The sequence below is a fragment of the Nomascus leucogenys genome, chromosome 22a (assembly GCF_006542625.1).
Source record: "Nomascus leucogenys isolate Asia chromosome 22a, Asia_NLE_v1, whole genome shotgun sequence".
Lineage (NCBI taxonomy): Eukaryota > Metazoa > Chordata > Mammalia > Primates > Hylobatidae > Nomascus > Nomascus leucogenys.
In genome coordinates, this window is record NC_044402.1 from 6,453,737 (window position 1) to 6,476,763 (window position 23,027).

At 44.0% G+C, this 23,027-nt stretch overlaps 1 protein-coding gene across 5 annotated transcripts in view; it reads left to right on the forward strand.

Moving 5' to 3' along the window:
- Positions 1-17,944, forward strand: part of SETD3 (SET domain containing 3, actin histidine methyltransferase) — an 85,264-nt gene extending 67,320 nt beyond the window's left edge. For 2 of the 5 annotated variants that reach the window (XM_030804060.1, XM_030804061.1), the window contains exons 7-13: positions 288-346; positions 1,156-1,270; positions 7,647-7,721; positions 8,863-9,029; positions 9,924-10,009; positions 13,939-14,099; positions 15,044-16,432. In XM_030804060.1, coding sequence (XP_030659920.1) covers positions 288-346; positions 1,156-1,270; positions 7,647-7,721; positions 8,863-9,029; positions 9,924-10,009; positions 13,939-14,099; positions 15,044-15,493 — 1,113 coding nt within the window. In that variant the 3' untranslated portion in view covers positions 15,494-16,432. Of the gene's footprint in view, positions 1-287; positions 347-1,155; positions 1,271-4,018; positions 4,517-7,646; positions 7,722-8,862; positions 9,030-9,923; positions 10,010-13,938; positions 14,100-15,043; positions 16,433-17,616 lie in introns of those variants that run through there. The other 3 variants (XR_004028029.1, XR_004028030.1, XM_030804062.1) reach the window with 3 other exon arrangements.
- The last annotated feature ends 5,083 nt before the right edge of the window (positions 17,945-23,027 follow it).

Consider the following 23,027-nt stretch of genomic DNA (forward strand, 5'->3'; position numbering starts at 1 on the left):
AAAGTCGGTCCACCTTAAATTGTATTTTGCGTGGTGTCTGTGGGTGCTAGTATCGAAATATGAAGAAGCAGATTTATGGCGGCTGCTGGGCACAACAAATTAAGTTGACAGTGATGTATGAGAGCATAACAGCGCGATGATCCCTCTGTAGCACGGCTGGACGCCGCCTGCTTCATTTGGCTCTTGTTAGGATCTGTTAGGCAGCTAAATAATGAAATTCTGCTGACTGATTTCTGTTTTCCCTTTTTCTCTTTTCACCTCTGCTTTCTAAAACTTCTAATTCCCAGACCCATCCTCATGCCAACAAACTGCCCTTGAAGGATTCTTTCACTTATGAGGACTACAGGTTGGTGTGGGCTGTGTGTGTGCCTATGTATTGGGGGTGGTTTCTAAATGAAGTGGGATCCTGGAAGGGAGGGAAGGGCTTCAGTGAGAAGTGACCTGCTGTGACCATTAAAGCATCCAAACAGAGCTCATCTTTCAGAAGTTATCATGAGCAGCTTGGATAAGTATCGGCATTTTCATAGCCGCGTAGAAATTGCCATTAATCTGTCATGGCAGGGGATTAGCTGAGGTAGCCAAATGCTACTTGAGATTAACATTAGTGTTGGGTGGTCCTATGGATTTTTCTTTTCTTATTTAAAAAAGACTATGCCAGTGTAAAATGGGGACTTTTTTTGAACGGAGAGATTTAATTCACTGCACAGTGTAATAAAAAAGTCACATTTTACATTTCTTACAATTCATAGAGGATTTCTGATCAGAAAGGAGTTTTATGGTTTGCTCTTCAATGAGGCTTAAAATAGGTGCAGAGTCAGCATTTGGGCAAAAGAGGGTTGGGTTAGGGGTGTCGGGGAGTGGGTTTTGTGAGTCATGAAGACCCGGGAAGGGGCCTGAGCCCTGCGCAAAGCCCTCCTTCTGGCTGTGTCTCTTCAGAACAGTCTCCCTTAAACACTCACTCCTGCATTTCCCCTGGCTCTTTAAAACCCTGGGTTTGTTTTTAAATGATGATGAAGGCCAAACATTACCTTTGTTACTTAGGAAAAGACTTTGTACATTTGTAAGAGGTCAAACCTAAATTTTTGGTTATGTTATTTCTTATTGTACTTGGCTTTTAAATGTTCCAACCTTAAATCACCATTTGTCTCGTTATAGGTGGGCAGTCTCTTCTGTTATGACGAGGCAAAACCAAATTCCCACAGAGGATGGTTCCCGCGTGACCCTGGCTCTGATTCCTTTATGGGATATGTGTAACCACACCAATGGCCTGGTAACGACCTCTTCCCCTGTGTTGTGTTGAATCTGGGAGGCTGTTGTTGCTAAGCTTTGGGAGGGGGGTGTTATTCCACCTACCCATCGTACCCCCCTGCCCCGCTGCCTCCCTCCAAAAGGAACAAACAAAACCAAACTGGCCACTCCTCCCCACCGCCCACAAATAGAAGCTGGTATTTTTCTTTTACTGCATTGACTAATACTGAAAACTGGGAGCTTGAATCTTATACCATTTTCAAAAGCCACAGTGAACTACATGTATTTGCTAAGCCATAATTCCAGCCTCAACATTCATTTTCTTTTCTTATTGTACCACAGACTAAACCAAAGTTTCTTTTTACTGATTCTCTTTAAAATGCTCATTTATTGGGGAAAAAATAGTATTTCTCATTTTCCCTTTTGTGTCTTCTTTTCTTTGCTGACTCTCTGTTTCCAGTTCTGTACTTCTGATTCTTTCTTGTCCCCGGTCCCTTCCCCTGATGGGCTGATGAATCCCTGGCCATGTTTACGAACCTGTGTTTGTTAGTTGCTTTCCCTGGTGCTGTGGGGCGGGAGGAGGGGGCTGGTGCCTTGGGCTCCTCGCCCTTGAATGCAGGAGTCAGCTGGCATCCTCACACCTGGGAAGCCTGGGGAGGAGGAAATTGTATTATTATGGTCGCCCACAGCTGGGAAGAGGAGGAGGCAGGCTCTGTTTCTCCACATTCTTCGGATTCCAGGCAGCAGCAGAGGTGAAGCCCTCTGTGCTCTGTGAGAGGGTTGTCTGATAAAGATTTCCTGATACTAGTAGGCAGAAATAGGATACATTTCAGATCATTTTGAAATATCATACTTTATACTGGTATACTGTTTGATTAGGTTTTATGTTCATCTTTTCTCTGTCAGCTTTCCTTGTTATTAGCAGTATTATAAATAGAATAAAGAAATGCCGTGAATGATTATTTCACATTGAATTCCCCAGAATGGCCAGAACACATGTAGTGTGCGCCAGACACTGAAGACAGAATATCCTAGTGCTAATTTGGGAAGGTCTAGCAACAAGTACGCTCTTGAATCTTAAAAGTATTTAAATTGTGGCAAGAAAGAATAGTTCCCTTTTTATAATTACATTTTTGCCTTAATTTGGATATGCTTAATTTAATTTGTAATAAATACTAAGACATAATAGCATGTTTTATAACTTATCTTCATTAATGAATATAATTTTACATTTTTTGTTTTGTTTTTCTTCAGAGGTATTTTAAATTGACCATAAGCTTGAAATTTAAGAAATCTTCAGGTAGCTTTTAATATCTGACTGTAGTATTTTTCTTTTTCTTTTTTTGAATGAGATCATCTGTTCCTAAACTCAATTGATTATTAGAGTTCTTTTTAATAAAATTAAAGCAATAATGCTTGGCTTTACTCTAAACAAACAAAAAGAATTAACATAGGAGCCTCTGTAGCAAGGTGAGCAGTGCCCTACCCCCAGCCCCAGGGTCCACCTGATGGCGTTGAGGCTGCCGCCAGGCCCCCGTGGTCCCTAGCGAAGCTTCCATCCGTTGGCACCTCATACACTCATCTGCACATTGGTTTTTGTTTGGCTTCCATGTAAATGGGATAAAACAACTCCTTTTCCCCTACCAAATGTTAAAAAAAAAAGAGGTTAGTTTATCTCAAAATAAAAGAAAGAAATTGATGACAACCAACGCTGTATTTTCCCTAATATGACTTACATACTTTTTAACCTACCACAGTCCTGGCAGAAACATTACTAACCTGTAGAAGGTTTATTCAGGATGCTGGTACTTTGTCTTACAGTGGTTACGTTCCTGACATTCTGCACTCTGCACTCTTGTCGAACTGTTTCCCATTGTAACTATAAGATTTCATGGGAAATTTACTGGAGTAGAATTTAAGAAATTCTATTTTAACACTACAAAGTTGTATATGATACATATTACTGTTAATGTCTTTTTAAAAATAAAGTCTTGAAATCAAGGCTCGGCTTTTAAGAGAAGAGATTTTCTTTTTTGTGTGCGTCTATCCTGACGATCATCTTCTTCTTGTCAGTCTACCCTGACTATCACTCAGGGAGTAGGTAGAATTTGTAACCCAGCAACGCTGTCTGCTTCTAACAATATCCCAAAAACCTGATTACAGTAGTAGAAACAGAAGAATCAAGTCAGTTAACAGTAATTCCAAACCAGTGACAGCAAGGAAATGCTAAAGAAAGTAAGGGGCTGGATGAACACCTAGGCTAGAGATTCTGGTGAATATAAACTAATTTCCTAGCCACTCAGAGAAATAAATGTAGAAAGGGTTATAAGGTGTGGTACTAAGCTGGAAGAAACAACACATCTTTATATCTTGCATGATTTGTTCAAACTTAATGTAAGCAGCAGGTTTCCTTTGTTGAGGATTTTTCGGTTGATATGAGAAGGATACTTATAAGTGACTGATAGACAGTGGTATTAGTTCCCATACAGAGAGTATGTTGGAATAATCAGTGCTTGCATTTGAATCTGCGACTCTACCAGGTGGGATGAAAGGGCAGCTGGAAATTCAAGCACAGCGGAGGGAAGTTCTTTTTCAAGGTCCTTCTGTTTGTGTATTGAAAAATAAATCTAAAACATGTATATTTAGATGAGTCTTACGGTCTCAAAAGCCCATTTTTACAATAGCAGACAAGTTTCTCCGAACAACCTGTCTCCCCACACCCTCCATGCACACAGGTCTGACTCACCTCTGGTTCCCTGCTATTCTTCAGACACCAGCAGATTCCTTCGCTCTTGCTGTCGCTTCTGCCTAAGACCCCCCATTCCTTAGGCACTTATGGGACTCACTTATAGACCTCCTACAGCGTGGCTGCCCTGAGCACCCTGTGTGGAATGACTATGCCTCCAGCTCATCCTGCCCTGTCCTGTTGCATTTCCCTCTATTGTTCAGATCCTCTGGTTCTGCCTTTTTGAAAAATTCCTGTTGGTTCACCCCCCACCTCCCATTAGAATGGAAGATCCATGAACGTAGGGTGATTTTGGGGGAGGGTCTGTTTTGTTCGTTGCTATATCCCTGTGGTATTTTTTTAATGAATTCATGAGTGGTGAATAAATGAGTGTAAAAGCCCCACGCCTAGGAAAAAAGATCAGAAAGAAATAAACCAAAATGTTAACGTGATTGTGATCTTATTTTTTCTTTGTTTTTAAAAAATATTTTCCAAATTTTATTTGATGAGGCTGTATTACTTTATCCTTCCCCCCCCCGCCATGAAATCAATATAATACATATTTATTGAAGAAAATTTGAAAAACACAGAAAAGAAAATGTAAATGATCCTCACTCTGTTTCCATCTTAGGGATGTATATCATGTGTGTGTATATCATGCTCTTCCTCCTATGTTACTTTTAATATGTAAACGAAACTAGAATACAGCTGTGCACCAAGTGTGCCATCCAGTTACCAAGCCAGCCACAGATGTGAGTGGTGTGTGCTGCAGGCAGGTGGTGGCTTTCAGGGAGCAGGGGTCCATGGAGCTGCTGGAGGCTTCCACTCCCTGCTGGGTTCCTCCTCCAGCATTGCCAACAAACTCCGGCTGCCACCCGCTCCCCTCCCCCGGGCGCACTTGAGACTCCTGTGGGGCTATTCTCAGTTCCACATGCTTTTATATATACGTATATATATAAATTTTTTTCTCCCTGTGTCTCTTTTCCACTAGATGTCCCTATGGGTAGGGACTGAGACTTTTCATGCCATTTTCCAAGTGCCTCGCTTAGGGCCTGGCATAGGATGGCACTCAATATTGTAGAGGGGAGTTAGCTGGCAGTGTGGGAGGCAGGAAGCGGCACGTGGAGCTGGGCGAGGAGGAGGTGGAAGGACTCTGTCCTTGCTTGACATCGGGAGGCTGCCCCTGGACCAGCCCTGGCCCTCCCAGCCCCTCCTCTCTTAGTCTGGGCTTCAAGTCAGACCTGGTCAGTGGCTGCAGATTTCTGGGCGTAGGTGGTAATTTCCTGGGGCTCCTGCCAGAAGGCCCCTGCTGAGCAGTGGAGTCCTTACAGCCTTGGAAGGCCCCTCTGCAGGCCCACCACGGGAGGGCTCTGCTCTGAGAGAGTCCTCTAGAAACCTGGCTTCAGGCAAGGGAGGGGCGAGGCCTGTGCTTCGGGCTGCAGTTCTTTGCCTTGAGACACACTTTTGATACCATCCTAGAGGAAGTGTTTGGCAGTGCCACACAAAAAAGACACTCGGCCTCCAAACATTCTGACCCTCGCTGAGAAAGGGCTGCAGACCGGGGCAGGATCCCAGCCTGTTTGCCTGTCAGGGTTGCTGTGGACATGTTAAGCCATTTCTTGAGCATGACGTTTGCTGAGAGTGGGAAATATCTGTAAAATACCCTAAACACCCATAATCCTTTCTCCACAATCTCCCTAAATTTTCTCTTCCTTCCTCTAACTTCCCTCCTGTTTGTGCTGCTGGCAGGTCCCTGTGTACCTGTACTGCCAGCACCCTGGGAGTGCCTGGACTCCCTCCTGGGAGTTCATGATACGGGCAGCTTCTCATTCCACTTTGTTGTCAAGGTAATGTTTTGGGGTCAGAAAAGTACATCCAGTGTTGGGCAAGAACTTCATGGAGTTGATTTTAATTCAGTTGAAGTGTTTAAAATGTTCTGCGAGTGAAATGTTCTAGAATACTTGGCTTCATTTATTTCTCATTGCTGCATATTTCTCACTGGTCTTTGCAGATCAGAGGCATGAAGGACTCTTATACATATGGTTAATAAACCATATTTATTCTTGGGATATTGAGTTTAAAGATTAGTGTTACATGGCCTTCCATCCCAAAATGCCATTCCCTAGACTCAGAAGTCATCTTTTGAATCCAAGCTGTTGATGCCTTATTAGCAAGGAGCACTTGTAGCTGCAGTGAACCTTTGATTCTCCAGGATAAAATGAGTAGGTCAAAAAGTAATCAGTGACCATCGACAGACAACCTAAGAGATTGGGCGCTGCTCTGAAAGGACTCTGAGAAGGAGCTTTTAATAGAAACTGGAGACCCTTTCCTTTCCCCTGGGGGTTCATGCATCACGTGAATATTCTCAAAGGCCACTTCAGGTTTTAGGTTCTGTGTGCTGAGCACTTGGGACACAGAGATCAACAAGGGGCTCTGGCTTCCAAGTCCGACCGATGGGGAGGCAGGTGCACAGATAACGTGACTTGGGTTGGAGGGCATAAGGACTGGGCTGTGGGAGTGCACAGAAGGGCGGGGTAAGGAGGGGCTTCCCCAAGAAGCCAGGCCACAACAGGAGGAGAGGGTAGTGTCAGGCAGGAGGGAACTGGGACGGCAGGTGGGTGACAGTTCCTGAAGCTGGAGGGAAGCGTGAGCCGCCTCCTTATTCAGCCGTGCTTGGGAACTTGGGGTTTATTCTGAAGGCAGAGCGGAATCATAGGAAGATTTTGAACAGGAGAGTGACATGGTACAATTAGCAACTCCAGAAGGACAGTATTGGGTTTTGAGACTAGGTTCCAAGAGTTGGAAGGTTTTTGCAAATAACAAGCTAGGTGAGAAGGAATAAGGACTGTAGCCACGCAGAGGAATGAGGAAGAAAGTCCAAACAGTATTTACAAGATGAAATGCTGACCAGGTGAGATGCGAGGGTTTCCTTGTAACTTGTATGCTGAGGCCATGACATTGGCTGACCTTCACTAAGACAGGAGAGCTTAGAAGGAGATGCAGGTTTGGGGTATAGTGAGAGGATTTTCTATATTTATTTCTAATGGACTTAGAAACTCTCACATTGTATTTCTCAGCAGAAAGAGAGGGAATAAAAAACAACAAAGTTATTTTATTTTGCTTTGCATGCTGGAAAGTTAATTTCTTTAATTCAGAGCATATATCCATAATTCAGAAATAGAGCTTTTCTTTTCCCTGATTCTTTATCCAATGGAACACCCACTTGGGTTTCTTAATGGCCAAACATTAGATAAAGATAATACTTGCAAATGAATGAGAGTTGTGCAGATCATCAGTGAACAGAAAGGAAGCTTAGGTGCACCTGTGGGAGGCGTGGCCTGTGGGCTCACTGCCCTCACTGCCACCAGGGAGGCCCAGAGGCGATTATGTTTTGTTGAGTCCAGCAAGTGACAATCTGTACAGTCTCTTTATCTAACTGTACTTCCTTTATTTCAGGTATGTAATTTTCCATAATCATCTCTGATATAACTAGAGTTAACCTCAGTGCTCAAGCGGTTCTTTGCCCCATTTTCCAAAGCATTCAGATGCACCCTTTTGAGTACCTTTGGATCCCCTTTTTCCTCTGATTGCCGGAAACAAGCTCATAGATTAAGTGAGATGTACGTGTGTTTGCCTCACCATCATTTCCTTCCTCCCGCCCCCCCCGGGCTAGATCACTACTGGTTACAACCTGGAAGATGACCGCTGTGAGTGTGTGGCTCTGCAGGATTTTCGGGCTGGAGAGCAGGTGGGTCTTGTGGCATCTCACAAGATGTGAGCCAGCCAGTGGGCACTAAGTTAACACTGTGTTGGTAATCTTAAAAAGGAACTTAACTTAGGGGGAAAAAATGTGGAATTGACGTTGAGGATTGTTTTTCTGGAACACATCTTGAGACCTGAACCCGTAGTACACATATTCACTTGTGCTTTACTCACTTGTTGTGCTTTGCATTGTGTTTTGGGTCCACAGAGAAAAAGATTTAAACACAGTTACTTGCACAATTGGCCTAATATTTGTAAATATTTGTAACACTGTTAACTGAAAATAAAGTGTGTTATGACACTAAAACAATTTTTAACATTTCACAAACTGTGTTGCCTTTATTTTTTCTACTGATTAGAACTTTCTTTATGAGAGTAAGGGGCAAAAGCAAGGGAATCTGTTGTCTTATACTTTCATTTTAATCTCTGATTTTTTAATCTAGTAGTTTGGGTGGGAGGAGGGGTAAGCCTTTGGGTGAGTTTGAAAATACGTGTCTATAAATTCCTACATTCTATCAGTCTACACCCAAGCAGACAGTACAGTCATGGAACTCACATCCATAATTGACATTCCAGTTGAGACAAAATGAAAAATACTTGTCTAGCAAAGTACTGATCTGTTCCTTCTTCAGAAAAGTTTATAAACCCACCTGCTAGGTGCAGGATTAATTGCCACAGGATCTAGAAATAAGTTTCTGAAAGATACTGCTTTAAGTTCCAGAAAAGACCCTGCTGTATTAAAAGGACAGGAAGAACTTGGTGAATTTTAAAATGCAATCTTATAGTAATAGCCTTGCTATCCTTTGGAAGGAGAAGAGGATTATAATAGAGGCCTGGTGACCCCAGGGCACCTGGGGTCCTTTGAGTACTAGTAAGGCCTTTGCTGGTACTTTTTCCTGGCTTCTCCTCTCCTCTCCACGCGGTGGTGGAAGTCGGTGCTTGGTCTCAGACAGTTTGGAAAGTTGGGAAAATTGCACAGCTTCACCCTTGCAACCTATACCAAACAGGTGTATCAATGCTTTCAGTGTCTAAATGTAAAGTAGCACTAAGCCTCTACCCTACTCTGTGTTAAGAATACATGCCAAGTTTGTCTAATGCCCTTTTCTTCTTTCTTTACTGCATCTCAGATTTACATTTTTTATGGCACTCGATCCAATGCAGAGTTTGTGATCCACAGTGGTTTTTTCTTTGACAATAACTCACACGACAGAGTGAAAATAAAGCTTGGAGTGAGTAAAAGTGACAGACTCTACGCCATGAAGGCCGAGGTCTTGGCTCGTGCCGGCATCCCCACGTACGTAGAAAAACATCGGTTGGCCCTTTCCTGCAGTACTTGAACTATTTCCGGTTACATAGTGTTTAATTGGTGTGTTAATAAAACTTCTCTCCAGTAGTTTGTCTTAATTCGTTTATCCCTGTGGCACAGAAAATTTAAGCCATGGCGACGCTTGGTGACTTACCAGCGTTTTCAGATAAACATAATTGTGTCGTTGGGCGCATTCACAGTCAGTTCTGGGGGATATGGCCTGAAATCCTCATTAAGTTAAATAAGTACTTTCGTATCATTCATGTCTTTCACCTTGAAAAGGTTAATGGCCCGGATCAATTTGTTTCATTTAATTCTTTGCTACCATTAGTTTCTGTAATGAAGTCATGATCCTCAGTGATTTCAAGAATTTCTAGTTAAATTCTTTAAGATTTTCTTGCGTTTGAGGCATAAAATGATAAAGAAGACAGGAATTAGGATTCATTAATTCTCCAGGGAATGGAGGAACCATTCTTAATGAAAATGGATTATCCAGACCTTTTTTTATTGAACTTGTCAATATTTGATTAATGATTAAAGTGTAAACTCAACATAAATTATTGTTAACACTTTTTAAAAACCATGTGTATGTTTAATTTTTTGAATGTGTTGTGTGCAACCTGAGATTATAGCTGTTAGGCTCTAGGAAAAGCTTGTGAGGATGGACTCCAATTCTGGATGTCCACTTGCCTCTGCCCCAGCCTGTGGCCTTTTGCAGGGGCTGAAAATCGTGCTTACAGTTCAGATGAGGAGCTGGAATGACCCATTCCAGCTCAGCTCTCCTTGAGGACAACCACACGTACTGTAGACTTAAGGGATCTCAGTTTGGAGCAAGTGGGTAACCGCAGCAGGGTGACTTATCTTGCTTTCTGCTTTTATCAGTTCCAGCGTTTTTGCATTGCATTTTACGGAGCCGCCCATCTCTGCTCAGCTTTTGGCTTTTCTCCGAGTATTCTGCATGACTGAAGGTAAGTCATTTCAGGAAAAAAGAGATGTTGACTTTTTTCTTCTTAAATCATGAAAATGTAAAGCATAGGGATTCGGATTAAAGGTCGGAAAAGTGGATTAAAACTACAATACTTTTGGGACGAGACAAGATGGCAATACTGGAGAAAGAAGAAATTGATTTGTTTTATGCTGGAAATGTTTTATTAAATCCTCGATGTGTTGTCAGTATTAATTTGTAATACACAAATAATTCTCAACTGCATTTGAAGAAAACTTAAAACATCTTCGATGGGGTAAATATATCAAAATTCTACATTTGTTGCCTGACAGAGCCTCATTTCACTCACAGGGCACTAGTCTTTTTCACTTACATAGAGCAGTTCAGGATCAGTTGATGCTGTGATGTTGTGTAGTCAGCTGTGGCATACGTGGACCGTAGGACTTTATTTGTTAACCTACTCTGCATTCTAAATCTGAAATTGCCAGCAAGCATTTTAATGCCAAGCATCCTGTTAGAGTAAATAACATTGCAAACAGAATCTGTGTAGAACACAAAATGTTCCTGGCTACAGCCTCTTATTTCAGGCCCAGAAAGAGTTAAGTATATGTATTGAGCATCTACTTTTATATTTGCTTAGAACAAGTCATTTGGTGTCTCTTATACTGAGCTTTGACCTCTCGTGGTTGTGTTTTTATTTTTCATCCTAAAATGTGTCTTACAAATTTCCTGGTCCTGAGGTTTAATTTTTAAGTGTGTGTGTGTGTGTGTGTGTGTGTGTGTGTTTTGCTGTTGTTAACTACCTTAAATCCTGTACAGAACAGACTGAGTAGGAATGAGTAAATGAATGTTTGACTGAGTAAACAGATGAACAAATGTTCTGGAAGGAAGCTGCCCAAGCACTTCCTTGGTCGGAGGAAGCAGTCGTGGCCCGTGTGGGGGAAGCTGCTGTGCTTGGCAGTCACTGGCTTTGATTTTAATGTCTGGATCCAGGGAGCAGTGCAGCACAAGTCCAGGGCTTGATGTCACGCTGGAGGCAGAAAAAACCTAGTCCCAAAACGAGAGACAGTTCACACACCAACTGCAGAACCCAAGCTGAGATACAGTCATTGTTCTCATAAGCAACCCTGTCACTAGATTTAGTTACTCAAGTGGGAGCTTTTGGTGCTTTTTGTACTTGGGTAATGGCTCATCAATTCAATTTAATGAACATGAGTTAAGGGGTTAACTGTGAGCTTTTCTTGCATATATATGGATACAGAATTGAATGTTGCAGTTCATATACTCAAGGAATTTATCATTAAGAGAGGTGATGGTGATGATATTCCTAGCATTTGTGAAGCATTCACTGTGTGCCAGGTATGCTGCTAAATGTGGTGCATGCTTAATTTTAATCCCATCAGCCTTGATTGATAAGTGCTCCCATTTTACTGATGTAGAGATTCCACTTCAAAGAGGATAAGTATTAGCTGGGCATAGTAGCACGTGCCTGTAGTCCCAGCTACTCAGGAGGCTGAGGTAGAAGGATTGTTTGAGCCTGGGAGGTGAAGGCTGCAGTAAGCCAACCCCAGCCTGGGTGACAGAGTGAGACCCGGTTGGGTGGGGAGTGGGGGAAGAGTATAAAGTCGGCTGGATGCTGTGGCTCGTGCCTGTAATCCCAGCACTTTGGGAAGTTGGAGGATTGATTGAGCTTGGGAGATTGAGGCTGCAGTGAGCCATGATCTTGCTACTGCACCCCAGCTTGGCCAACAGAGCAAGACCCTGTCTAAAACAAACAAACAAACAACCCAAAGAGGATAAGTAACTTGGCCGAGGTTGCTCAGTAAGCAAGTGATGACCCTGACTTAGAACCCAGCTCTGTTAACTCCAGAGCCCATGTGCAGGACATCCCATGTTGCTCCTGCTGGTTCACAGATAACATAGTACATGGAAAAACGTCTTAGTGCGCTAGGGGTCTGGAGGAAACGGCATTCGAGTTAAACCCTGGAGCTCAGCCACGGTTTGGACAAGGTAGAGCAGGAGGGGAGGGGTATGACTGAAGACCTTTAGCAGAGGGAGGAGCTTGAGCAGGAGCTAGAGAGAGAGGGTGGAGGGCACTGGGCGCTGTACTCTCTGGGGTGAGCACAGGTTGTGGTGGCCAGAGTGAGGTGCAGGGATAATCTGCAGGCCCTGTGTGCTGAAGGAAAGCTCAGGGGGGCATCTGCTGCAGGAGCTCCCGGTCAGCTCCTGCGCTCCAGACAGGCCACGTGCTACATTGTCTTACTCCCCTTTTTGTAGGATTTATTTCTCCAGGAATGTGAAACGAGTCCAGTTTCACTTTTTAAAAGTAGCAGAGAGAAAGCTCTGTTGCACACCTGCAGCTTCCATCATTGCAGAGTGCAACTTGGGCAGATTGAGGAAGGAGATGAGGGAAGGAAACAGTAACCTTCGTATTGGGGGCCTTTGAAAAGAACTTTCAACCACTAAGAAAGCTTAAAAAAACAACTTCCATGTTGTATACAAAGAATATAAAATGAAGACTCAAAACTAAAAATCCTGAATTTTATCATGATCTTTACTAACAAATACAAGTTAATAAACTTTTTTGAACATTAGCCTGTTTTCTTAAAACTGCTTGAATCCTTTTACGTCTGTTGATTCTCTTTAGCTTCTCTCTAGTCATAGACAGTTTGTCATGTCAAGACAATTGCTGGATCTTTGAATTACTCTAACTAATACTAATAAAAGTTTGGTTTGCTGGCAGCCGCAGTTCTTCAGTTTGAATTGTAAATAGTGACAGCTGTGGGGCATTTTGCTCTGAAAGAGACACTGTCTCCTAATCACATAAGAAGCATGGGTCTGTTTCTTCAGCATGAATAGGATCGGCTTGTTTTGGTTTTGGAGATAATGTGCCGGGAGATAAAATGCTAAGAGCAGTTGCTGAATTCTTTCCTCTCCTTAAATATATTTGGAGATAATTGATATGTTCACTTGTGTGTATTTGTAATTCCTATTTAAATTCCTGACAAGTGAGAGAGATGGGCATATTTTTCATTAACTAAGTTTTTTTTTTTTTTTTTTTTTGAGACAGGGTCTCACTCAGTTGCCCAGGCTGGAGTGCAGTGGCGCGATCGCAGCTCACTGCAGTCTTCACCTCCTGGGTTCAGGTCATCCATGCACCTCAGCCTCTTGAGTAGCTGGGACTACAGGCATGTGCCACCACACCTGGCTAATTTTGTATTTTTTGTAGAGATGGGGTTTCGCCACATTGCCCAGGTTGGTCTCAAATGCCTGGGCTCAAGTGATCCACCTGTCTTGGCTTCCCAAAATGCTGGGATTACAGGCGTGAGCCACCGCGCCCGGCCCATTAACTAAGATGTTGATAGTGCTCCTTATGGTAGCACTGTTTGATTTAGGCTCTTACTTCTTTCAGTTTGTGGCTTGTTACAAAAATGGCTTAAATAGCTTGGTCAGGTTACCTACTAGAATAAGTGCCAATCAGATTTACAGTTATGGGCTTGCGGGATTGTTGTGGCTCTTGTTCCTTTCACTGTTTACATCGTTCACCTAAATGTCTTTTTTGACTCGGTGTGACTGAGCTTATGGCTAGCAAAAAGGGTATTGTCAAAATAAGGGGTAGGGGTACATGGCTGTAGATTGTCTTTAAAAAGTATCTTGTGAAACTGTCTAAAGGCTCTCAGTGTCCCTCATAGAAACAGTGAAAAATGGAGTGCTACCAAGGCTTGATCTGGATTCCAAATGAAGAAAGCCTGACCTGGTGTTGCTCCCCAAAACTTAGCTCTGCTCTACTTTGGAGAGTCTAGGAGTGTCCTGGCCCATTGCATAGGGACAGCTTTTACTGTGGGAAAATGACATTGTTGGAAACAGTATTTTCTAAGGTGGATTGCCTGTTCAAATGAGAAGGAGTGCTATGTTTTCCTCCTAACAGATTGCCATTTGTATTTCTTGTAGAAGAACTGAAAGAACACTTGCTGGGAGACAGCGCTATTGATAGAATCTTCACCTTGGGGAACTCGGAATTTCCTGTTAGCTGGGACAACGAGGTCAAACTTTGGACGTTTCTTGAAGATAGAGCCTCACTTCTTTTAAAAACATATAAAACAACTATTGAGGTAATTACACTAAATAAATGAGGATTTGAAATGGGGCTTGGTGCGGTGGCTCACGCTTGTTATCCCAGCACTTTGGGAGGCCGAGGGGGGCAGATCATGAGGTCAGTAATTCAAGACCAGCCTGGCCAACATGGTGAAACCCCGTCTCTACTAAAAATACAGAAATTAGCTGGGCATGGTCTGTAATTCCAGCTACTCGGGAGGCTGAGGCAGGAGAATCGCTTGAACCTGGGAGGCGAAGGTTGCAGTGAGCCGAGATCTCGCCACTGCACTCCAGCCTGGGCAACAGAGCAAGACTCCGTCTCAAAAAAAAAGAAAAAAGTTTAATGAAAGATTTCTTGTTAATTCTAAACTACTGTAATAGTTTAGCAAAATGATTGCATTTGAAATTTTCCATTCATTTAACAAAAAAAATCATATTTAGGCATTGTTTATTAGAAGATATTTTTTAAATTATTTAATACTTTTTATAATTTCTAATTCACGTGATTTCACAAACATGTTTTCATTTTATGCTTTTTAAGTCCACTACTGAGCCGCTAACTTCAAATACCTCTTTCTCATTCATTCGATCCTTCACTGATGCCATTCACCCACATGCTGTCCTGGGGCTACATCAGTGCCCAAGATAGACAGGGTGATTTTTAAATCAGTGAAGTTCCCTGGCAGATGGGGTAGCACTGTTTGATTTAGGCTGTTCTTTCTTGTTTTGTAACATTTCCATTGAGATATAATTTACATACAATAAAAGGCACATTTCTGAAGCGTACATTTTGATGTGTCTGGTCATGCGACCACCTGCCCAGTCAAGTGTTAGAACCTCCCATCACCCCAAAAAGTTTCCTCATGTCCCCATCCCCATCCCCAGCCGTTGTGCCCTCTGTCTCTATAGTTTTGCTGGTTTAGACTTCTTGTAATTAATTTTGCTCTTTTTTGTTTTCCAGGAAGATAAATCCGTCTTGAAAAACCAGGATCTTTCTGTTCGTGCAAAAATGGCCATCAAATTGCGCTTAGGTGAGAAAGAGATTTTGGAAAAAGCAGTAAAGAGTGCAGCTGTCAACCGGGAATACTACCGCCAACAGATGGAGGAAAAGGCTCCGCTTCCCAAATATGAAGAGAGTAACCTTGGGCTGTTGGAGAGCAGCGTGGGGGACTCGAGGCTCCCCTTGGTCTTGAGAAATCTCGAGGAGGAGGCTGGAGTGCAGGATGCCTTGAACATCAGAGAGGCAATCAGCAAAGCAAAGGCCACAGAAAACGGGCTTGTAAACGGTGAAAACTCTATCCCTAATGGGACCAGGTCTGAAAATGAAAATCTCAATCAAGAAGAAAGTAAAAGAGCAGTTGAAGACGCCAAAGGATCTTCTTCAGACAGCACTGCTGAAGTTAAGAAGTAGCTCGAGGTGAAGCTGGATGGGGGATCCAGTGGAGCAGGAGTTGACGGACAGTCCGTTCACATCGCTGTTTCCTTGTTAACATTTTTCTTTCTGCAGAGAGGAAGATATGTTTTTGCTGCTTTATATAAAAATGGTTTTTTTAAGTTATTTTAAAAATCTAGCTTCCCTTTTTGATTAAGATTGCCATCTTGCTTTTAGGCAAAACAAACCAGTTAACAAACAACCACAAGAAAGGGAGAAGAGGTGCCTGTGGGAGATTTTGCAGACCTATTGTGGGCATAGGTATTTTCTTCCTGGGGAAGAATTCAGTTCCTGTCTCAGCTGTACTTTTGTGGGCCTGTCATCTTGACGACCAGAATGAAAGTTTGCTTTGCCTCCTGCCAGCCAGAGCTGGTAGCGGGACTTGGGGATTCAGCGTGAAGGTGGGGAAGTTGCACAGCAGTAAACAGAATTAAAGTTGAGAAACTTTAGAATCTGGGCAAAATGTTTGGTTTTTCTCCTTAAAAAAAAAAATAACACCCCATTACCAAAAGAAAAGGTAAGGTGGCAACCTTATTTTTAATAGTTTGAAATGTTGATGATAATCCTAATTATATAAAAATATATGTATATAAACACACATATATATAGTGATTTCTAAAGATTTGTTTACTTTTGTGTTTTGTTTTACTGTACTAAGAACTTGTCCTTTCTCCTTGAATCAAAGTAGGACATGCATCATCCTCCTAATTTTAAATGTTGGCTCTGATTTTAAAGTGGTGCATTTGATTCCAGCCTTGGTAATGGAGAGTTTGCAAACACACAGCGGCCCACAGCTTCACGTGGTGGTGTGCAGTGTGAGGCAGCTCCTTGGCTTTCCTGGTTTTCACAACAAGCTAGAGATTTTCAAAGCTACACTTTTGAGTAAAAACCCTTATTAAAAGAAAAACATGATTAATATTTTTGTCTATTCCTTTTTTTGGAGTGGGACAGGCCCTGTGAGTTTAGCTTTTACACAAACCATCTTACTGCCCAAGCATTGTTTGAACCTTGACCTCCTGCCCTGGGCTTTGCTAACCTGGGGGCTACTGAGGCACAGCTGTGGGGCCCAGAGGCCTGCAGGAGCCCCCCTCATCAGCCTGCCCATCTATGCAGGCAGCGGGAACTCAAGAAAACGAGTCCTTAGGATTTAGGGGAAGGAAAAGGTTGGGACCGTGTCCTTGGGGTGGGAGAGGGATCTGTCTCCTTCTGCCACCAGTTTTCAGGTTTACTGATAACCAGTTTTTCTTTACCACAAATTTTCACATTGTCTCTGATGTCCTAAGTACACCGCTGATTTTGAAAACGTGAATTATTCCCCCAACTGTTTGATAAATGCTGCTGCAACACAGGTCGTCTTAAGGATGCTCTAGGAGTTTCTCTTGGGGAAGACATAGCTCTGCAGATCAATTGCCTAATCCCCCCGACAGTTGAGATAAATTTAACTCTTCAAGGCATTGCGTGTGTTGCTCAGTAGGTTAATTTATCTGCTGCACTGGGCGCTGGATTCAAGCTTCATGTCTGCGTGAGGCTGGAACATTTCCTGGCGTTGACGCCTGTACCTTTCCTAGCTTGTTGATGTATACCAGGAGGAAGCATGTGATTGCCACCTCTCGTATCAGCCTTACACCTGAGATACCTTACCAAAAATATTAAATAGTCTGTAAAGCTTAGTGTCAATTTCTAAAAGGCAATAGCTTTGTAGTACTTGAGTTTTCTACTCTAGAAGCCCCAGAGCCTTCTAGAACTTTGATGACCAATTTGTCCATAGAATTATCTTCTTATAGGATTAAAAGTTTTCAAGCCTAATAATAAAAAGTCTTTTTTGAAAACATATATACAGTTCAAACATAGAATAACATCATGAGACAGCTGGGTTTTCAAACTATTCCCTGGCAAAGTTCGAGTTCCCATGGAGCTGGGATAGCGCCAGACTGGAGTCGGGATCCCAGGCTCCTGTTCCAGCGCCACCTTTAATGGGTGTTGTGATGTCGGTTCCTGGGACCCAGTTTCTTCATTTACTTGTGAAAAGAATGGTACTAAATTGTCCAAAGTCCCTGCTTAAAGATTAAGAACTGTTTTTTCTGTCATTTCTCCATTGACAGACTTGGTTGTTAAGATTATTGGATCAAAAAGAGATGAAGTATGCTTCCAGTTGGGAACAGCCTCTGCATGACATAATGGCACCCACAAGAACGGAACTGTTTTGATGTCAGAAGACAGTATCTATTGAACAGCATTACTTTCCTGAGTTGGGTAGGATTGCCCTAAAATGACTCGCAAAGGCAGGCGAGACCACAGCACACATTAGTCATCCTCGTTGCCCCGCCGCAGTTCGGCAGCTCTAGTGCTGCCTGCACAGACACTTGGAGCTACAACTTAAGCATTTGAAAATTGAGGGAAAGTGATTAAATTGGCATTGAAGAACCCTCATTGCCATCTGTCATGAAAATAGACCTTTCTCTCAAATCATTTTAAAGTTTACTTTCTTCTGAATGCTTTTGGATAAGAGGCTGTTCAGGCTAGTTACTGGAAACATGCCAGGCTCTGCTTCTGTTTCATTAGCTCTATGTGTTATTTGTGTAAATAGTTAGCAATTAGATTTCACCGGCCTAGAAAAACTTCCCTGTTTTTCATGTAAACTGGCAATTGATAGGTGGTTTTTCCCCCAGTGGTTTCTAGAATAGGCTAAGAGATGTATGTAATTTTTTTTGAGAGATGGGGTAAGACATTAAAAATAGTTCCAGGTTCCCAATACACAGGGTTATGCTAAATTAAACCTCCACTTAAAAATGAGGGAATCAATTTTCTATAAATCATCAGTTATATTTTCTTTTTTCTTTTCCTTTAAGACGGAGTTTCACTTTGTCTCCCAGGCTGAAGTGCAGTGGCACCATGTCAGCTCACTGCAACCTCTGTCTCCTGGGTTCACGCAATTCTCCTGCCTCAGCGTCCCGAGTAGCTAGGATTACAGGTGCCCACCACCACACCTGGCCAATTTTTTTATTTTTTAGTAGAGATGGAGTTTCACCGTGTTGGCCAGACTGGTCTTGATCTCCTGACCTCAGGTGATCAGCCTGCCTCTGCCTCCCAAAGTGCTGGGAATACAGGTGTGAGCCACCGCACCCGGCCACCGGTTTAGATTTCCTTGGTGATTAATACGTACGTTGTAGGAGCAAAAGAATAAAGCCAGTCCAATGAAAGTGCATGTGACTTGAGCTCAGAACCGAAATGGCACTGACTGTGAAGAAAATAGGGAATGATAGTGGTAGTTGGTTTGGAGGGTACTTTGCAGAGAGCCCAGATGTGACAGTGTTGACAGTAACCCTAGCTGAAGTGAGCAGCTGCTTCTGCACCGTGCTCGTATTGTTATTGATCTGGCAAAACAAATGCGAGTAATGCGGGAGAGCTAACCTGACTCAGGAATTTGACTCATTTTTATTTAAATGTCAATTTGAGGTGGGTGTAGGGTAGGATCCAGTAATGTCATTAAGGGTCACCCTACTATTTTAATCAGCAGCCCCTTATCTAATGTATTCCTAAAATTCTGTATGTAAATTGAATTTGAATAACTTGAATTGTATTTAAATGCACTGGCAAATTTGTTATTTAAATGAAGCTGCCCTGCTGGTCCTGGGTGTACTTGGGCTGGAGAGAGGAAGTCTTAGCAGGGACATGATCTTCCTGTCTTCACAGATTTGAAGAGCTGTCGCCTGAAGGAGGGTGAGACTCATTCTGGGTCTGCAAAAGGCACAGCTAGGGCCAGGGGTTGGGTGGCAGAATTCAGCCAAGGGAGAGAGCACTCCCTAACGCCTGCTGTGAGAGGGCACATGCCTGCTGCTCTGGAGGTGAGCAGGCGCAGCCATCGGGGTGTCTGGACCACTCGGACCTGGTTCCAGGAGTGGGATCCTGGGCCAGTTGTTAGGAGTTTCTGTCACCTCCTTCAGGGAGCCTCACACTCTCCACCTCAGCAGTGCTGGGTGCGTTGAAAAGCTGCGTGCTCTTCCTGTACATGTTAAACAGCCATTGAATGTTTGTGATGACCATCTTCTAAGCCGGAGCCACTCCCAGGAAGCAGGAGATGTTCCTGAGACTGGGGATAGCAAAATCATCCATGCTGTGCCAGCAAGCAGCGTGCGTCATCTGTCCATTGATTTGGGAACCTCAGCCCTGGACTTAGCAACAGTTGTGTTCTTAGTGGAATACAGATTCTGTGGGTAATTCAGAGACTCAAGAAGCCTTGCCCTTGAGGCACTGAGGCAGATGTCTGAACGGTAGGCGTGGCAGAGCATACCAGGCTGCGTGAGTGGGTGGACACATGCTTTGGCGCTGGAGATGGTGGCACGTGGCTGGGCTTAGGGCTCCATTTGTGAGATATGGAGGTGGGGTGAGCCCTTGAGGGTATGGAGGGAGGCAGGGAAGAGCCAGCCATGCACAGGAGGGGCTGAGAAGTTCAGGCTTCTGGGGGAGAGTCCTGTGAAGATGCTGGTCACTGGTTCCTGACCGCAGTGCTGGCGCCCCGGGGCCTGCAGGGAGAGCACACGTGCAGTTGTGCAGCTCTCGTAATGGATGGACTTCAGGAGGGCGCCTCCTGGTGATTGCTGCTCCCTTCACAGATGCCACCCTTGGTAGATCCCTTAGAAACAAGGTGAAAGGACTGGGAAGTCCCTGTGTGGACTCAGTAGCAGTTTATGGAGTTGGGAACCTTAACTCAGGTCATCACACCACTGTCCATCAGCTCTTGGTCTTTAACAGCCTCTTGATACCCTCTCACTTCTGGGCAGCTTTTCTTGGCCCAAACGCAGGCGTATCTGTGCACGCACATGTGTGTCACCTATTTCTATATAAACCTACTTGGTATATTTGAGCACATACATACACACATACGAATACATATATACGTGTGTGTATAGAAAACTTTCCCCAAACTCATATTCTTCCTCTTCAGGCAACAGAGAAGCTCCTCAACGTGGGTTAGGCCAAACTTGACATGAAAGTGAACGTGGAAGTGCTGGTGCTGGTGAGGCCCTGTGTGTCCCCACCTGGCTGTTTGAATTCCTAGAGTCTCGTACAGCACGTGGTGCAGAGTGCGGGCTCTGGGGAGGCTTCCAGACTGACCGAACAATCATAACCAAGTGGGAGGCCCGCGCGCCTCCGAAGTCCCAGGGTGGTTTTAAAATCACACTCCTTTCTTCTCTCTCCATTCCCTCGCCCTCCTGCTTCCTGTTTCTGCCGCTTGTGCCTGACTCCTCAAGATGGTAGAAAAGGATCAAGTTGTGGCTTGAACCTCAACCATCCTCCTCCATTTTAATGAGGTTCCGGAGGAGCTGCTTGTAGGATCCAGTCAGCTTAAAGTCCTAGGAAGGTACCTGGAGGATGCGTGAGGGTGGGCTCCCCCTGCCGGCTGTGCCCCTTTCTGCAGGGTGTGCAGAGCTTCCCACCCTCACACTCCACCCGTCAGTCATGCAAAACTTCCTCTTCAAAAAGGAACCAATGAGCAGATTCTCACCTCAGTGCCTAGTCTATGAAGAGTGTTTGCACTTTAGCCCATACACAAAATTTTAGCCCAGAGAAGCAGCTCATCCCAAACATGGGCTTTGAAATCTGCAGAACCTAAAGTATAATCCGGACCCTCTACCTTCCCCTATCATCTGTGACCCCCGCGCAAGTTTCTTGATGTGCAGGGTGTTGATTTTCTCATCTGCAAAATGGAATAACCCCAGGAGGTTGCTGCAATAATAGATGTAAATCTGTCACAGTGCCTGGGACACAGTAGCTATCCAGTGGTTGGTTCCCACTGTGACTGGCTGAGCGATGTCAGTCAGCCCAAGATCTGGACTAATGGCAGACTGGAGGCACATTCTGAGTTGCGGGGATTTCTGTGGGTGGTGAAATATTCCCCTCAGCCATGTGGCTTCAACATGTGGACCTCCCGTCCATACCCCACTGTCACATTCTCCGTGCCTTTCCCAGACTTGGCACGTATCTCAAACTGAAAATATTTGCTGACTGACTTTATACATACATATATATATTTCAGTATGAACTGCCATCCAACAAGCACCTGTGAATTTCTTGGCTTTAAGTTTTCAAGCAACTCTAAACAAACCCTCCCCTAAATGCATCTGCAAATGACAACTTACTGAGCAGCAAGAGATGGCAGTTACGATTGTGTGCCACCCCACCCAGCCTAGTTTTGGAAATAATACCCTAGCTGGCACCAGGAAATAATATGCTAGCACCGGAAGATGTTGTCAGGTGAATCCTGAAATGCATCTAGAAAAACAGTTCTTGCTCTCTCATACAAAAATTAAAACGTTTGTTTTATTTTGGTCATCGACGATTGTCAAAATAACTAGCATTGGGCTAATGTTATCTAATGTAAGTGTTGACACCATTAAGACTGCAGTATAATTAGTCAGGAAATGTGGTCATAACACTCCTTGGATTTTCAAAGGACCAGAATGGGTGTTTTTGAAAAGTTATATCGGGGAAAAAAGGAAAATGGAATTGTATTTCCTGCTCCGCACTTGCGTGGTGAGTATCAGCCTAGATCAGACTCAGGGTGGTTAATAACCTCCTTCCCTCCTTACAGCCCTGCTCTTAAAAAGCAGGTGCTATGACAGAAACCCCGACATACTGCAGGCTGTCACCAAGGTGGTGCTTTACATAAAAGCGCTTTACAGTGTTATTTTTGCAAGACTTGAGCCCTGAGTGGATACTGAGTGTGGAGCAGCCTGGTTTTGTACACTTCTGCCACATGTTGAGATGCCGTGGGAGCCGGTGACTCACGCGCCACCGACGTTCACAAAAGCTCCCGGCTGGGAGCAGAGCATTGAAGGGAAGGGTCTGGCTGCTTGGCGTATGTTAACCAGGCTGAGTACTGAGCGTCTTAAAAGCCAAGCCACGTTTGCCTTTCAGCTTTACTTTGTGATGACAAAAGAGGAGGTCTGTTTCTTCAGGGGCTCACTCAGCGCTGCTGGATCTGAAGATGCCCGGGAGGAGGGTAAGGGGTGAAAAGGGCATCCTAAGACAGGGTGGGACACAGCGGCCTCTCCAGGTTAACTCAGTGTTCTCTGAGGCACAGAATACCGGAGATCTGAGACCCCTGAGGTGCAAACCCTCCCCTCAAGGATCTAAGCAGGCGGTGGGCTGCCGCTGGCTCCTGCCCACAGGTGGTGGAGGGCGGAAGCCCTGTTCCACAGGTGACAAGTGTGGGTCCCAGCCATCATGTTTAGCCAATGGTCTTGTCCGTGCTTTCTCCCCAGAAACGCTTTGAGTTAGTGATGACGTCCACTGATTCACCCAGCACTTCTTTGAGCATCTCCTATGTGCTGGGGCCAAATGACACAGGGTGCTTGTCGGCGAGGAGCTTGTGGAGGAACGGATGGCCTCCTGTGGTGAGCTGTGCCCAAGCCAGCTCTTAATATATGCTCCACTTTCCAAATCTTAATGGAAAATAGGCTGGATAGACTTTTAATCCCCACCTTATACAAAATTGTGGATTACCTGTGTG